Source organism: Hyaena hyaena, unplaced genomic scaffold, assembly GCF_003009895.1.
Source record: "Hyaena hyaena isolate Hyena2069 unplaced genomic scaffold, ASM300989v1 scaffold_16, whole genome shotgun sequence".
Classification (NCBI taxonomy): domain Eukaryota; kingdom Metazoa; phylum Chordata; class Mammalia; order Carnivora; family Hyaenidae; genus Hyaena; species Hyaena hyaena.
In genome coordinates this window covers 2,459,820-2,475,765 of record NW_024080650.1, presented here as the reverse complement: position 1 = coordinate 2,475,765, position 15,946 = coordinate 2,459,820, and the positions used below count along the sequence as shown (strand labels likewise).

At 38.0% G+C, this 15,946-nt stretch overlaps 1 protein-coding gene across 7 annotated transcripts in view; it reads left to right on the top strand.

Moving 5' to 3' along the window:
- The window catches only part of GPCPD1 (glycerophosphocholine phosphodiesterase 1), a 52,108-nt gene extending 39,788 nt beyond the window's left edge, over positions 1 to 12,320 (top strand). For 5 of the 7 annotated variants that reach the window (XM_039224018.1, XM_039224034.1, XM_039224011.1 and 2 more), the window contains exons 16-21: positions 366 to 431; positions 1,829 to 1,965; positions 2,499 to 2,634; positions 3,068 to 3,228; positions 4,921 to 4,998; positions 8,884 to 12,320. In XM_039224018.1, coding sequence (XP_039079949.1) covers positions 366 to 431; positions 1,829 to 1,965; positions 2,499 to 2,634; positions 3,068 to 3,228; positions 4,921 to 4,998; positions 8,884 to 9,073 — 768 coding nt within the window. In that variant the 3' untranslated portion in view covers positions 9,074 to 12,320. The remainder of the gene's footprint in view (positions 1 to 365; positions 432 to 1,828; positions 1,966 to 2,498; positions 2,635 to 3,067; positions 3,229 to 4,920; positions 4,999 to 8,883) is intronic. The other 2 variants (XM_039224037.1, XM_039224040.1) reach the window with 2 other exon arrangements.
- Positions 12,321 to 15,946: the final 3,626 nt, after the last annotated feature.

The window sequence follows — 15,946 nt, the reverse complement described above, 5'->3', positions numbered from 1 at the left end:
TAGGTAATTGTCATGTAGCTGGTTAGGGCAGACGCAAGATCTCTGGTGGCAAAAGGACTCTGGTTAAGGGTGTGTCTTTGTGGTGGTGGTACATCCACCATTCCAAATGTCACTGTAGACCACTGCTTTTGCTGCTTAATCTCTTGACTCTTAATTAACTTAATCATCATCAATCACGTTGTAATTTGGGGTATGAGAAAAGATAGTGGTTTATGCTGAAGGCACAAAACATTTTATCCTTACTGATACGTTTTACTATAGGTTGCTTTTTGTAATAATTCTGTTTTCCTTTTTTTCTTCTCTTATTCTGCCATTCATCTCACCAAAAACAAAACAAAATTCACCTCCAACAAACAAAACTCTAGGTTTTAGAGTCTTTGCCAGAAGATGTAGGGTTTAACATAGAAATAAAATGGATCTGCCATCAAAGGGTAAGTAATCCCTGATGTAACACATTCTTCCTCTTTCTCCCCATTTCTTTAAATGCATTTATTCCTCTCTCCTTGTTTTAATGGAAAAGTGAGGCTGAAATCTTACTGTGGCTTCTTCCAACAAGCACAGTACTTGTTGGATGTTTTTGATAAAGCATACTTCATCCTTATATGTGAGTACTTAAAAGTAGTGATGAATGTATTGTGTAAATTTCAGTTTAAATATGTCTCATGTACACATTAATATGGGTGGTTTCTGGACATACTTATAAAATGAATGAAAATTAGAACTTTATATAACTGATTAGTTTTTATTTTCTTATTTTCCTTTTAAACATACATTTTCAATAATTTCCTAAGCAGTTTTCTGTTAAGTGGCAATAGTAGCTAGTAATAGTTAACCAAGAAAAGAAATTTTCTGCAGGTGTGTTTTAGATCACTTCCAGATTTAGTCTTTTTGTTATCGTTATTCAACAATTATATATCGAAAAGATGCTATGCGTGAGGCATTTTGTTGGTGATGGGTTCAAGTAGTGAACAAAACAGAATAAAACTTGTCTTGTTGGAATAGTCTAGTTGAGGAAAATAATTAACTATTGAATATATCAGATGGAGATTTGTATAAATGGTTGAGATGCATGGTAGAGGGTTGTTGGGATTGGGGGGGAGCACTGGAAGAGCTTAATTCAGGTGTGATTGGGCAATCAGAGCAATATCCTAGAATTTGTTTTGACCAGAATAATCTATAACTGCCCTCAAATCATGCCTTCTGAGTAGCTGTTTATGATAAGCTGGTCCTGGTTAACATGGTGATTTTTCTTAATAAGTGATTTTTAGTTTTCTGAGCTCTTAGGGTTATTTTAATGACTAATATACAATATGTCTGATATTTGAATTTCAACAGGGATCTTGGTATCTTAGCCATATTTAGAGAATATTTTTATTACTTGTTTTTTGTTTTTTTTTACTTGTTTATTACTTGCCTTAGAGCCAAAGAGTGAGGTTTTTAATTAGTAATTCATAATTACCTGGGCTGTTACAATGAGTTAGCAAATGAAGTAGAGTCCTTTTGTCTTATAGTTCATGAAGATTATATAAAAATATTTTAAAGTCAGTAGAATTCAGATTTCCAGAGTCTTAGTTTTTATTTTGTTAAACTTATTAAAGCAAAAGTTTGATATCATCACTTTGCGTATAAGGGTTTCTACGTGAAACATGACAGCTGCACCATCACGGAGTAGCTGTGTGGTCTTGGGCAAGTCACTTAATCTTTTCAGGCCTTTGCTTTCCTCATGTAGAATAAGAGTTGGATTAGATGTTACCAAGATGTTTTTTCTGGCACTGTGATCCTAGGGTATTTAATGGCTTTTGTTTTTCTGTTTATTTCTTCCATGTAGGATGGAATGTGGGATGGTAACTTATCAACGTACTTCGACATGAATCTGTTTTTGGACATAATTTTAAAAACTGTCTTAGAAAATGCTGGGAAGAGGAGAATAGTGTTTTCTTCATTTGATGCAGATATTTGCACAATGTGAGTAATACTCAATTTTTTTTTCACCTAGACTCTTAGACAGTAGCTGGGATTTAGGAACAGAGATTTTGGTTGGAGGTGGGGAAGTTGCCCAGACTCCCCCCATGACTTGTCCTGCCAGTTAGGTTCTGTATATTCTCACACCTCTTCAGGACTACCTGCAGGGTGCCCTCCACTCCAGTGAAGTTCACACTCACAGGGTCCTAGTACCTCACACCCTGTGTTTCGTTTTCTAGACATGTAACGTCCTCCTTAATGAATTGTAAGCCCTCAAGGGCTTTCTTGTTGCCTATTTCTGAAAATGGTTTAGCTCCTTTATAGACAATTTAAAATTTTTCTTTTATTGTATTCTTTTTCTTTTATTTATTCGTGTATTGATGCACTGCATGTTAATGGTGATTCTATCTCTGTAATGGAATTATGCTCTTTTGGTGGGGCTGTAGTTTCTTTATATATTCAGTTTCCTACAATTCTAAAACAATATATTAGAATTATCTCCCTGATGAAAAGTACTTTTTAATTGTCTGTCTTAGGGTTCGGCAAAAGCAGAACAAATACCCCATATTATTTTTGACTCAAGGAAAATCAGATATTTACCCTGAACTCATGGACCTCAGATCTCGGACAACCCCCATTGCAATGAGCTTTGCACAATTTGAAAACCTACTGGTAATTTATATTTGAATTTTTTTTATTTTAATTTTTTAAGAAATGTCTTAGAGCAGTAGTGAATAAGTTTTTGTGTTATTTTACACATCGAATTGGTTAGTTTTGACCCATGTGTAGCAAGCAGATAGCTCTACTTAAAAAGGAGGATATTAGATCTCAGAATGAAAAGCAGTTGAATGAACATTAAAATATTTTCTTCCAGGCCTAGGTTAAGTAAGTTTTTGTAGTTTAGTTTTCTGAGTGGATTTTATGAATCATCTAAAATGGCTAGACTATAAACTTCTTTGATAAATAAATTGTAATTATAAGAAAGAGTTCTAACAGTTTTTTTCCCTGTGCATTCTACTTGAGAACACTGATGTAGAATATGACCATTTAGTATTTGCAGTTAATAAGTTACTTTTTCATGAGTAACTTACTTTTCTTCTTTTAGGGGATAAATGTACATACTGAAGACCTGCTCAGAAACCCATCCTATATTCAAGAGGCAAAAGCTAAGGGACTAGTCATATTCTGCTGGGGTGATGATACCAACGATCCTGAAAACAGAAAGAAATTGAAGGAGTTTGGAGTTAATGGTCTAATTTATGATAGGTATTTGTTTTTCATGAAAAGTTTTCATGGATTGTTAGAAACAAAAATAGTTATCTTATAAAATTAAAAATAATATTAAACTTAGTTAAAATTCTGTAGTTCAGCCTGAGGTTTATCTTAACATTTATTTGGAGTTTTTCAAACTTTGCAGTGTAGCACAGCCACTTGGGACTTGTTAAATGACTGGGCTCCATACCAGATGCACTATTGTCTTGGTGGGGGGAGGGGCGCTCTCTCCCTCAGACGCTTCTTTCTCTGCACCAACTTACTTGGGGTTCAGAACTTTCATCCAGTTCTGTGGCTTTTCATACCTTTATTCTTCAGTTCTTCTATCTCCAACCATTATATTTCAGACCTTTCCCCTGACTGCTTAAACTTTTATATCCAGCTATCAACACCTGTTCTTTCTATAGACTTCCTGATTTCAGTATAAATGACAACTCTGTCTTTCTGGTTTCTCAAGCCAAGTCCTTGGAATCTTTTGTGACTATACTTAAACACATACCTAAAACCAGTCAGACAGAATCTTGTTGATTCTGTCTTCAAAATCTATCCTGAATGTATTCACTCACCACACTTACTACTGCCAGTCTCTGCTAAGAAAGACGCCTCATCAGGTGGATTATTGAAGGTGTCTGCTCACTTGCCACTGCCATTACCCGCGCCTCCCTGCTGTCTTGTCTTAGCACAGCAGCCAGAGGAGGCTCTTCTAACGGATGCCAGACCCTGTTTCTGCCTACAACTCTCTCACAGTTTTCTGTGTCACCTGGAGTAAAATCACAGGTCCTTCCAAGGCCCCATGTGAGCTGATTCCCACCTCTTTTCCCCCATCCCCCACCCCAGCACACCTACTCTGTGAGGACGGGCTCTCTGCCTGTTTTGTTCACTACTCTAGCTCCAAAAATTAGAATGATGTGTGATACAGTAGGGGTTCAAATATTTGTTGAACAAACTTTCTTTTTTTTATAAGTTCCCTAGGTGTTTGTGGTGTAAGTTTGAGAGCCACCAATCTGAAAGATGAAAAGATTGCTTAATATAAAGAAATTTTGGGTTAGAAGGCATGTTGTTTAGTTCACTGAGGGTTTAGCAGGCTTGCTAATACTTGAGCAACATCATACAAAGAGTAAGTGATGAAATTCTAACCAGGCTTGCTTTAAAAAATACTGTCCTTCACAGCACCTGGGTGGCTCAGTCAGTTAAGTGTCCGACTTCAGCTCAGGTCATGGTCTCGCAGTTCATGAGTTTGAGCTCCGTGTTGGGCTCTGTGCTCACACCTTAGAGCCTGGAACTGGCTTCAGATTCTATGTCTCCCTCGCTCTCTCGCCCTCCCCTGTTGATGCTCTGTCTCTCTCTCTCTCTCAAAAACAAACATTAAAAAAATTTTTTTTAATTAAAAATACTTTCCTTGGCTTTAGTTCACCTTACTGTTTGTCCTGTATAGTTGTATCACTTATAATAGACCTTTCAAACTAATTAAAAGAAGGTAAAATTTTTACATCACTTATAATAGACATTTCCAACTAATTAAAGGAAGATAAAATTTTTACATTAACCATTTGAAAGAAATGTTGGCTTTAGCAAAATTTTGAAGAATATTTCTTTCTTTGAGGAGAAGGAAGGAATTATTGCAAATATTTTCAGGCAAGAAAATGTATTGTGAGACCTACCATGTATAACTTCCTTCATCTGAAGGGCCTTACTTGGTTGGAGCCAAATTGTGACGTGTAATGGAGAACGGAATATACTTTGTGATAAAAAGCTGCAAAGAAAGTGAGTGCTTCCTGGCCAGGTGTCAATAAGAATACTGTTGTTGTTGTTGTTTTTAAGTTTATTTACTTATTGTAAGAGAGAGAAAATCCAAAACAGGCTCTGTGCTGGGGCTCGAACTCACTAACTGTGAGATCATGACCTGAACTGAAATCAAGAGTCAGATGCTTAACCGACTGAACCACCCAGGCACCTCAGTGAGAATGCTTTTAAAGAAGAATATTGAGTTGGTTTTTGGGAGTGGCTAAGTTTGCTTTGACAGGATTTGAGTTTTAGGCCAAGCAGCAGCATTACTCAGGGCAGGACTATGCTGAAGGTGTGGAAGACACTGAGGAGCTAGCTCAGGATGTGGCTCCTGCTAGAGTCTCTTAGAGTTGGTGTTTACCTTGAACTTTTTTCTTTTTTTTAACATTTTAATCCGAGAACTACGTATATATGTATGTATATGTGTTTTGTGTGTGTCTGCAAGGTTTGCAATGATAACTAGCAGTCCTCTGTGCCTATTTTCATTGTTTTTAATTAAGTTCCTGTGCCCTAATATTTTTTAAGCTATTTTTTCTGGTATATAATGTGCTTATGTTTGGTTTTTTTTTTTAATCATCAAATTTAGACACTGTAGAGAAGTTTTTGAATGATTAGTGATTGGGAGCCTTTGATTTATATTGGGGAGAATTATTGATGAGAGGAGGTGTTTTAGTTGATCAGAAACTGACTCAGTCTCTTCTTTTACAAAGGTACTAATACACCATAGCTTTTTACATTTAATCATGTTTTTGTGGTACATTATCGCATATAAAGAGCTGTGTTCGATTTGCTGATACTTGGAATTTTTGCATTTGTGATAAGATGACCTTTAATTTTACCTTTCTCAACTGGTTGTTTCTCATTTTGGTATGGGGAAAATACTTGCCTCATAGAGTAATTAGGCAGTGTTCCTATTCTTTTAAAATAATTACTGTATCTGCTCAAATGGTTAAAAAATTAAAATATAAATTCAGTAATAGACATGTACACTTTAAAGAATATTATCATTAGATTGGAAGTCTGCCATTTGCCTCTCCCTCATTCAGTTCCCTTATCTTCTCTCTCAGATATGACTGTTTATCAAATTATTATTCTCATTTTAAAATTTTTAAATTCTTATTTTTATTACTAAATAATATCATTTAGTTTTTCTCATGGCTTTAAACGTTATTTGTACTTTTTTCCCCACTTACAGTGTTCTTAAAATCAATCTGTTCTATATAACTATAATTTATTCATCTTCATGACTGTAATATTCATGGCTATGTTTCTATCACAATTTATTCTACTTAAGAGCATTTAAGTAGTTGCCAAGGTTTTGCTTTTGTAAACTTCTGCTTTTGCTTCCTCATTCTGAGTGAGGACTGCTCCCTGAACTCTCCTTTGTCTGAGCTCCCATTTCCTGTGTTCTAGATCTTTTTCGCTTTATGGTCATTTTTATGGAACACATCCTTCAGTATCTTCTTGAGAAAGGAAGACATGAAAAGTAAATGTTTGGTCTTGCATGCCTGGAAGTATTGTGGCTGGGTATAAATTTTCATGTTAGAAATAATTTTCTCAGGGCGCTTGGGTGGTTTAGTCAGTTAAGCGCCTTACTTCAACTCAGGTCACGATCTCACAGTTCTTGGGTTCGAGCCCCGCATCGGGCTCAGTGCTGATGGCTAGCTCAGAGCCTGGAGCCTGCTTCTGATTCTGTGTCTCCCTCTCTCTCTGACCCTCCCCCGCTCACGTTGTCTCTCTCTCTCTGTCTCTCTCAGAAATTAAAAAAAAAAATGAAAACATTTTCTCTCAGAATTTTAAAAGCATTTCTCCATCAAGTTCGCAGTTTCAGTGTTACTGTTCTGGAGTGTGAAACCATATTGATTTTTGTTCCTGTATGTGTGGTTTCTTTGTTTCCCATCTGGAAGCTTGGAGAGTCTTTTTGTCACCAGTGTGGTAAAATTTCATAGAGATGGGTCTTGTTGTGGGTCTGGTTTCATCCTTTGTGCTGGGCACATGGCAGCCCATTTGATCTGTTGATGCATGTCTTTGAAGATGCCAAAAATTTAGTAAATTATTCTTTGATTTTTGTGTCTTCCATTTTTCTGCGGGTTCCCCCCCCCCTTTATAAAAGAAATCCTTTCATTTACATATTATACTCTCTTGGACCAGACTTCTAATTCTTAATTTTTCTTCTATTTTCTATCTTTGTCTTTTTGCTCCACTTTAAACGATTTTGTCAACCTTACCATCCACCCATTCTCTTAACTTTTTGTGTCTTTAATTTCTAAGAATTGTTTTTTCTCTGAATGCTCTTTTTTCCTCTATATATAACATTTTGTTTTGACTCAATGAACTATTTCTATGAAGGCATCAAGGACTGTGTGTGTGTGTGTGTGTGTGTGTGTGTTTAAAATTTTCTTCTCTCAGGCTCACTCTCTTACGTGTTAGAGGCTTGCCTCAAGTTGCTTAGAAATCTGTGACTGCTTCTTGTGATAAGATTGGGATCTAAAAAGCTTGTTGGAGGTCCTGAGTGTGTGCATGGGGCTTGTTCACTTGGATTTCACTGTGGCGTGATCTGAGTGGCCTGTTTGGTCATACTTCTGATGTCAGTAGATTCAGAACTTTGCTTTTTGACTGACCAGATTCCTCACAGAAGAATCTGTATAAACTACCTAGAGGGTCCAGCTCTGGCTCCCAGGGTTCTTGGGAATCAGGTAAGGGAAGACAGCTGGGGAAGGGAAGGCATGTCTCTGCATCTTGCATGTATCATATGGATGGACTGTCTCCTGGTGCTGGCGGCTTTTGTAAAATGCCCAAACCCTTACCTGGTCATCTTGTCCTCCATTCCAAAACATTTTCTGTTAAAATCAGCCTCAGTGCGGTGTGGGGCAGCCTCCATGGCAGGAAGTTAGGTGGGAGGGAGATGCTTACTGCTGCTCAGACCTTCACCTCATCCTCCCTGTTCTAGTCTCCCCTCCCCCTAGTTCTGGGGGGAAACCGGTGCTGCTTTTAACTCCGCCTTTTCATGCTTTCCACTGTGGCTTGTGATTTGGCCTTTTCCCGTCTGCTAACTGAAATACTTTGTTATTACTTATGCGTCTGTTTTCCAGCTTCCAAAATTGTGTTGCTGCATCTCTTTGTTTTTGTTTTTCCCCATATGCATGGATTCTTTTTTAATCCCTTTATTTTCTTTTTAACATTGACATACAGGGAAAGTAAAGTTAGATGCTTCAGTTCAGTCTTCTGTCTTTCCCCAGAGGTCACTTCTCATTTTCTTAGAAATTCTTTCCTACTCTGATATCACGGTGACCTCTGTCATTGCACCTCACATGAGCCACCTGGCCGAAGGCCGTCCTCTCTCCGCTGATGGGCAGTGCAGTGCTGCCCTTGTCACATGGGCTTTTTCTGGGCTCTCAGCTGTGAGCCCATGTGCCTGTGCCACACAACTTCAGGACAGTTCTCAGTGCACATCTTCAGTGCTTCCAAGTCACAACTAGGCGTGAGTTCCAGCTCTCCTCTTGCTAGCTTCCCGTCGTATAAGGCCTTGCCGATGGATGCGCTTGGAGAGACGATGCCTGAAGAATCCATCACTAGTAAACTACAGATTTATTTCATTTTCTGTTTCAGTTGCTTTACAGTCAGTTCTTTTTCATCACAGGCACAAAAGGAAATGCTATTCTGCATTATTAGAAAGATGGAGAAGTATTTTTAAACAGAGCCTATACTTAGATCTTTTAAAAAGTTAGGGGAGGGTGTGCTCCTGTACTATAAATGTTCCAGGCGTTCTGTAATCAGGTTCTCCTGAAAAGATTAAGTCAGGCAGGTCTTAAGTGAACCATAAAATTACACTATTTTATGTGTTTATTGTTTGTTTCATCACAGGATATATGATTGGATGCCTGAACAGCCAAATATATTCCAAGTGGAGCAGTTGGAACGCCTGAAGCAAGAATTGCCAGAGCTTAAGAGCTGTTTGTGTCCCACAGTTAGCCGCTTTGTCCCCTCATCTTTGTGTGGGGAGCCTGATATCCATGTGGATGCCAACGGCATTGATAACGTGGAGAGCGCTTAGTTTTTACTGGGCAAAGGCTCTTTGGGGGTGCGCACCACTGTTGTGGGGATTCACCTTTCATCACCGAGCATTGTTTATCTCTGCCTTCTAGGTTTCTCAGTCCAATGAAGCAATAATGAAGTATTTTACTATTTCACTACAATTCTTGCTAGAATTTCAAGTATGCTATTTAAATCATTTGGCCAGGTATAATTACCAGTCAGTCTCTTTACAGTGAGAAAATTTATTGGTTGGCAAACATTTTAAACTAAATATGTAAATATGTAATGTTAAACAAATGTCCATTAAAGGCATAGTGCTTGGAAATTAACTATATAAATATATTTACAGTTCTTACAGCTTTCATTTGATCAGGTCTGAAATATTTAGCACTTGAGGAACATGACTATGCATAATTATACCTGACCATGGAAAAAATAAGTACCTCAAATGCATGCATTTGCACTGGTGATTCCAACTGCACAAATCTTTGTGCCATCTATGTATATATGTATTTTTTACATGGATTGACATGCACACACACCATTTGCATTCAGTATGAACCTTGAGGCTGCTGCCATTCTCCCACTTAACCAAACCAATGCCTGTGTAAACAGCCTGGAGGTGATCCTTGAAAACTTGTTTCATAAGTCTTTCAAAAGTTGTTTTGCATAAATGTTAAAGTTTCATAATGTTGCAGGGTAATTTAATGCATAAAATATTAGAAGTATGTACTGCATACTTAATAGAGTAGATCATAATGTATAAATTCTATTCCATGCATGCTTTAGGTTTTAAGCATGAGATTGTATACGTTTACTGTAAGTCCTTGCATCTGTGGTGCTAGGTGAGTGTGAGAAGGTGTCAAGGACTGAAAATATTTTGTTGCCTAAAAAAAAAAAAACCTGCTTGTAGGCATTTTAAATATGCTTATTTTCAGTGTCTCTCACTACCTATTACACACCGTTGCTCTGTGGGTTTGTTGTGTGTGTGTGTGTGTGTGTGTGTGTGTGTGTGTGTGTGTGTGTTGTACGGTAGTTAAATCTCCATGCAGAAAAATAAATGTCCTGAATTCTCACGGTGGTATTTTTCATTGGTTAATGTATATCAGGCATGTAATTTATTTAGGAATGTAGAAGATCCTTCTAAATGTATATGAGTGTTTTTAGGATTATACGAAGATTTCTTTCCATAGAAGCTGATTGTTTTGGCATAACTGTAACTTAAGAATGAATGTTAAATAAAATATACAGATTTATTTTCTTCCTTTGAAAACAGAATTTCAAGAAGGTATTACTTTTATAGCATTGATTCTCTAATACTGTTATGAGACATTGGAATTTAGAAATTGGAATCCTGCCCTAAAGTAACGCTCTATTTGCCTCTACCTTTTACTGCATGTTCTTCACTTCGGCAATTTAGTCATGCATTGACACATTTTAAGTACTAGCTGAGAACCTAAGACTTGGAATTACTTGGTGTGTCGTCTTATTTTTTAAGCCAAACAGTGCAGTTTTGGTTCAGTCTTAATCATGTGAAGATAGGCTTTGAAATCCTATATTTGGTGGTGTGCTGTTAACACTGGTATTTAATGGAAAAGAGTTTAGGAAATGCAGTCTTCTGCAAGTGTTCTATATACTTTTCCCAAGCTGAATGAGATTTTCCAACACTTTGGTGTGAATTAGGCAGTTTTAGAGAACTCCTGAAAAAGAATTCATTTTACCTGCACACCTGTGTATAGTACCATTACCTTATGGTAACCTGATTAGCCATAGGTGTGTGTTTTTGGTCCTGTTCGCTTGCTCTCCTCGCCTCGGCCTTTCCAGTTCCGTGGTAGTGCAGCCCCGTGTTGAAGACTCACAGATCATAAAGGGAAAGGAGAGGTGAAGGAGGTGGGGGGGGGAGGGGGTAGTTTCCTGAGCAGTGTGATTTACAAAGCGCTTACAAGGACTGCTTACGACACGGAAAGAATCTTGCTGCTCACTTTCTTTCCATCCCTTCCTGATCTTACAAACCAGGGTTAGTAGAAAATTAAAGCCTAGCAAGCAGTAGCTCCCCCATTTTTACAGGACTAAGTCTAGGCTTCCATACCGCTAGCCGTTGCCCTGTACAGGGCTCTGACCACACTGTACCCTCGTACCCCTGACCACGCCATGCTCCTACACTATTGCCTGTATGTAGCCATGCGCCCTGTGCCTGGAAACACTCTCCTCCCCACAAACACTTGCACCCTGCCAAACTCCTTTCTCTTTGAGCTATCAGCCTCTTCTCGGAGTCCTTGCTGAAACTTGCTCAGGAGGGATGAGTCCATCTTTTACTCCATAGCCATGTTCATACCTGGATCTAGGTAGGCATGGTTGGTTGTCTCCCCTACTAGGCTGTGGACTCTTCATGGGTGGAGACCTTGTCTTTTTTATTTCCACAGTGCATGGAGCATAGTAGAAAAATGTTGGAGTTATCAGGATAATATAATTTGTATCAAATGTCCTATTGAATGAAAAGAATTATGTTTACTAAGAATGTAAACTTTGGTTTACATTTTGACAGTGGGAACAGTTTGTTGATGTCAATTTTAAATGTAGAGGTATAATGTGAAAATCGTTTTATATTTTCTGGAAATTGAGTGCAATGTTTGATAAAATGCCGCCATTGTTCTCTGGTGTTTTCTACTCTCTGGAACTCTGTACTGTAACTGACTGGATGTAAATGTGAGGAATACAGTTCATTCCTGTGTTGGTAGTGCCTCAGGGCTACCATAGCCGCTCATTACCTCACTGCCATTGTTCCTTGTGTCTCCTCCCCTCCCGGCCCGCCCACCCCCCACTCCTTAGACCTACCTCAGTACCGCTTTCCTTCTCCGAAATGCCTTCTCTGTCTTTCTTCAGTGTCCAGCTCAGGTACTGCCTCCTCCATAAAACTTTGCTCAGCTTTTGATTGAATCATGATGCAAACAAATGCGTGTAGCCTCTAGATCTCACTGCTTCGTTTTGTCGCTGGGCTAATAAACCCAGAGAAGTTAACTGACTTTTGCCAGGTTGGGACTAGAACTGGGTTTTGTGATCCCTGATCCCGTGTTCTTGAACTACGCTGCCTTCTGAATTCTTGTAGCATTTGTCAGCATGTGCTTTCTTACAGTCCCTCTATGTGCCTGTTTTATTTCCTTAAGATTGTAAGCCCCTTAAGGGCAGGGACTTCTTTGCATTTCTAGCACTACCATAGTGTTCTATACTTAGTCATGAACTAGACAAATAAATGGCGGTGGCAACGATCCTAGTTTCCTAACTCAGATTGTTTCACAGTATACGTAAAGTTTTGTATGACATGCTTGCCTATGTCGTCTGCAGTACGTGTGCTCGTGTGCATGTGTGTGCATGTGTGTTTGCACGTATACTCATGGAGTTCTCTGCCCCAGTTGCTTGGGGTCAGGGGAGGGTTGCTGTAAACGAATTTTCTATTTCATGCTAAGTGAGGACAATTATGGAACTAAGTGGAAGATGAGGTACAGGTTTCCCCCCAGGCTTGACTGCCCCTTCCTGGGGCAGTACACCTAAATCATGCAGCTGGTGGTCTGGTAGTGCAGGGTACGTAGCCTTGGATAGGACTTGGGTGACCTGTGGGGTGGCTATCTCATTAGTGGAGTGTCATTGTCCTTTGTGCCTTGGCTGTTTCTCTTCACAGCTGGACCGTATTCTGTCTTTCACCTTATTGCTGGTTTCGTTATCTAGGTTGGCAATGGAGTCCTGTCTATTTAGATTTGGCTACAGCTGACTTCTTTGCATTTTAGGTTTGGATTGTGTATTTTTGGGGTAGGAAGCAAAGTAAACATGTGGGGAACATTGCATTACTTTGGTGTTTATGAGTGGAAATTTATTCAGATATCTCTCAGTGGGTTTGTATAGTTTGAGAAATAGACTTGAAATGTTGAAAATGCAAGACAGTATATGATTAAGACCATACAAGTATGTGTTAGAAAACAAAGAGGTAACAAGTTGAAACAAAACTCTTGAGCCTTTGCAGAATGGGGTAGGGATCAGGGTGGTTGTGAAGCCACTTTAGGGCACAGTCATTATAAACTCAGGCCAGGGTAGTATTTGTAATGTGCTTAGGGAGAGTGGAGAAGCCATCCTGACAGTGGGAGAGGATTTTTTTCGTTTTTTACTGATTTTAAAGGGAAATAAGAGAAATGTATTTTAAAATAATGAGGAAAGTAGTATTAGTACAGGAATAATAAAAGAAGTACAGAGATTCATTTATCTAATCCTGTACAAAATTGGTCCAAGCTTACATCTACCTGTTTGCTCACACAGAAAACAGAAATGCAGATGGGATAAGTGAACTTCTGAAACCAAATTTGCAAAATCAAACTGTGTAATGTCACCAGAATAAAACTCAAAGTCTAGCCAGTGTTCCACCACATGGCTTCAGGTGTTCCACCGCATGGCTTCAAGTGTCTGTCTGCAGCCCAGACTTCTGTAAGCTCAGATTCACACGTCCAACTGCCTGTGCACACCTCTGCTTGGAGGTTGAATGGGCACCTCGCACATCATGTGCCTCTAAAAAACTCTTCTTCCTTCCTTCTGCTAAAACCGCCTCCCCCAGTGATCTGTGTCTTAGTAAGTGACACCTGGGAGTGTTACACTAATCACTAGTTACCAGGAAGAGAAAAATCATGGAACTTAATATTATGGTCTGTGATAGGTCAGTTGCCCATTTGTTCCTTCGCAATTTAAAAAAAAAAAATCTTCCACACGTTCTTTTAATTGCATAAAATTGCTTTATCAAGTGTCAGAAAAGTCCCCTTGGGATTTTGATCAGTGTTGGATTGATTTCCTAGATGAATGTGTGGGAAGGATTTAATGTCTTAAAAATATGAAGTCTATCCAGAGCACAGTGTGTGTCTCCAGTTTTTTTTTTTTTTTCAGAATTTTTACATCCTCTAGTAAAATTAGTTTTTCACATAGGTGTTGTAAACTTTTTAAAGCATATTCTTACATTAAAAAAATTAAGAATTAGGTTTTTTCCTATTTTTTTAATCAGTTAATTTTTGTTTACTGATCTCATCTGAATTCAGTTAGTCAAAATATTTTGTTTATATTTAACTGGGATTTTTAATTGATCATATTATCAAATATGTTTTTCTGTTTTTTAATGACAGCCTGTTCTTTATCTCATCTTATTTCAGTATCTAATGACAATTGTAGGCATCCTTGTTTCTTCACAGTCTGTCATGGGAAATAGTATGAATGCCGCTGAAGTTTCTAGTTACATAGATGGCCCTTATCAAAAGAAGGGAATTTCTTTTTCTTCTAGGTTTGCTAAAAGATCCCTTCCCTCCAACCCCACCCCACCCCCAAGGAATAGGTGCTGAATTCATTCAGTGAGTTTTTGAGGAGTTAGTAAACAATCACAGTTTTTAATTTATCTGTTAATGGAGTGAATGATGCTAATATATTTTCTAAGTTGACTTACCTTTCAGTAATTGGTATAACACCTATTAATGTTCTTTTGACAGTTATTGACTGATTTGTTTAGGATTTATCACCTATATTCATTAATGAGATTGACTTCATTTTCTTCTGCTATTTTTGTCTAGTTTTAGAGACCATTAGGATAACCTTATAAAGTCAATTAGGATGGCTTTTCAGGTTTTTCTGTCTTTTGGAACAGTTTATATCATGTTAGGATAGTCTGTTCAATGGCAGTTTGATAAGTGCTCCTATAAAAATACTATGTGCATATTTCTGTGTGTTTTTTTCCTGTCCTTACAGTTACTTCTTTAGTTAGAGCCTGATCATATTTATTTTGAGAGAGAACATGAGCAGGGGAGGGGCAGAGAGAGGGGGAGAGAGAATCCCATGCAGGCTCTGTGCTCTCAGTGCAGAGCATGACCAGAGGCCTGATAAATCCTAGGAACCATGAGATCATGACCTGAGCCAAAACCAAGAGTCAGATGCTTAACTGAGCCGCTCAGGTGCCCCCTTTACTTTTTTTATTAAGTTTATATTTTGGGAGGAAACCAGCCAGTTTTCCTAGATTAAAAAAATTACTTTTATATCCAGCTATGTGTTGTATTTAGTGTGTATATATTATAATGTATAATGTATAATATATACACATATACTAAATACTGGGTATCATATGTATATGTATATAAACCTACATATGTATATGTATATTGTATGTATGTATCTATATATGTGTACTTCCAAGAAGCAATCACTTTTTCTTAATATTTTCTTTGGTGTGAAGGGGTGAGTTATCCTTGATTAGATTGCTAAAGATCTATTTTTTTTAAACTAGGCTTTACTAGTATTGAGCAATGTTATTATTTCATTAATTACTACTCTTAAATTTAGTGTGTAAAATTCTATCTAATGAGGATTTATCTTGTACCTTCTTGGGTTGAACCTCCCTCAAGACTATAACAATAGAATAGAGTTGGCCATGGAAAAATTTTTTTTTGTTTTTTTAATTTTGTTTTTAATGTTTATTTCTGAGAGAGAGCCATGAGCGGGGGAGGTGGGTGTGGCAGCGAGAGAGGGAGACACAGAATCTGAACCAGGCTCCAGGCCGCAGGCTTCAAGCTGTCAGCACAGAGCCCAACACATGGCTTGAAACCCATGAGCTGTGCAATCATGACTTGAGCCAAAGTCAGACGCTTAACTAACTGAGCCACCCAGGCACCCCGGAAAAATATTGTTTTAATCAAAGAGTAGTAAGAACTTTATTTGAAAAAAGAAAAAAAAAGTCTATACAAGGAGCTGTTGTTTCCATAATGAGAGAAGTATGTATTATTTAAAGTATGAACCTTATTTTTTAGTTTCTAGTTAGACTGAGGGCTTGGCTAGGAGAATAAAGTAGCTTCTGTCTTCAACGTGCTTATTATTTAGTTGA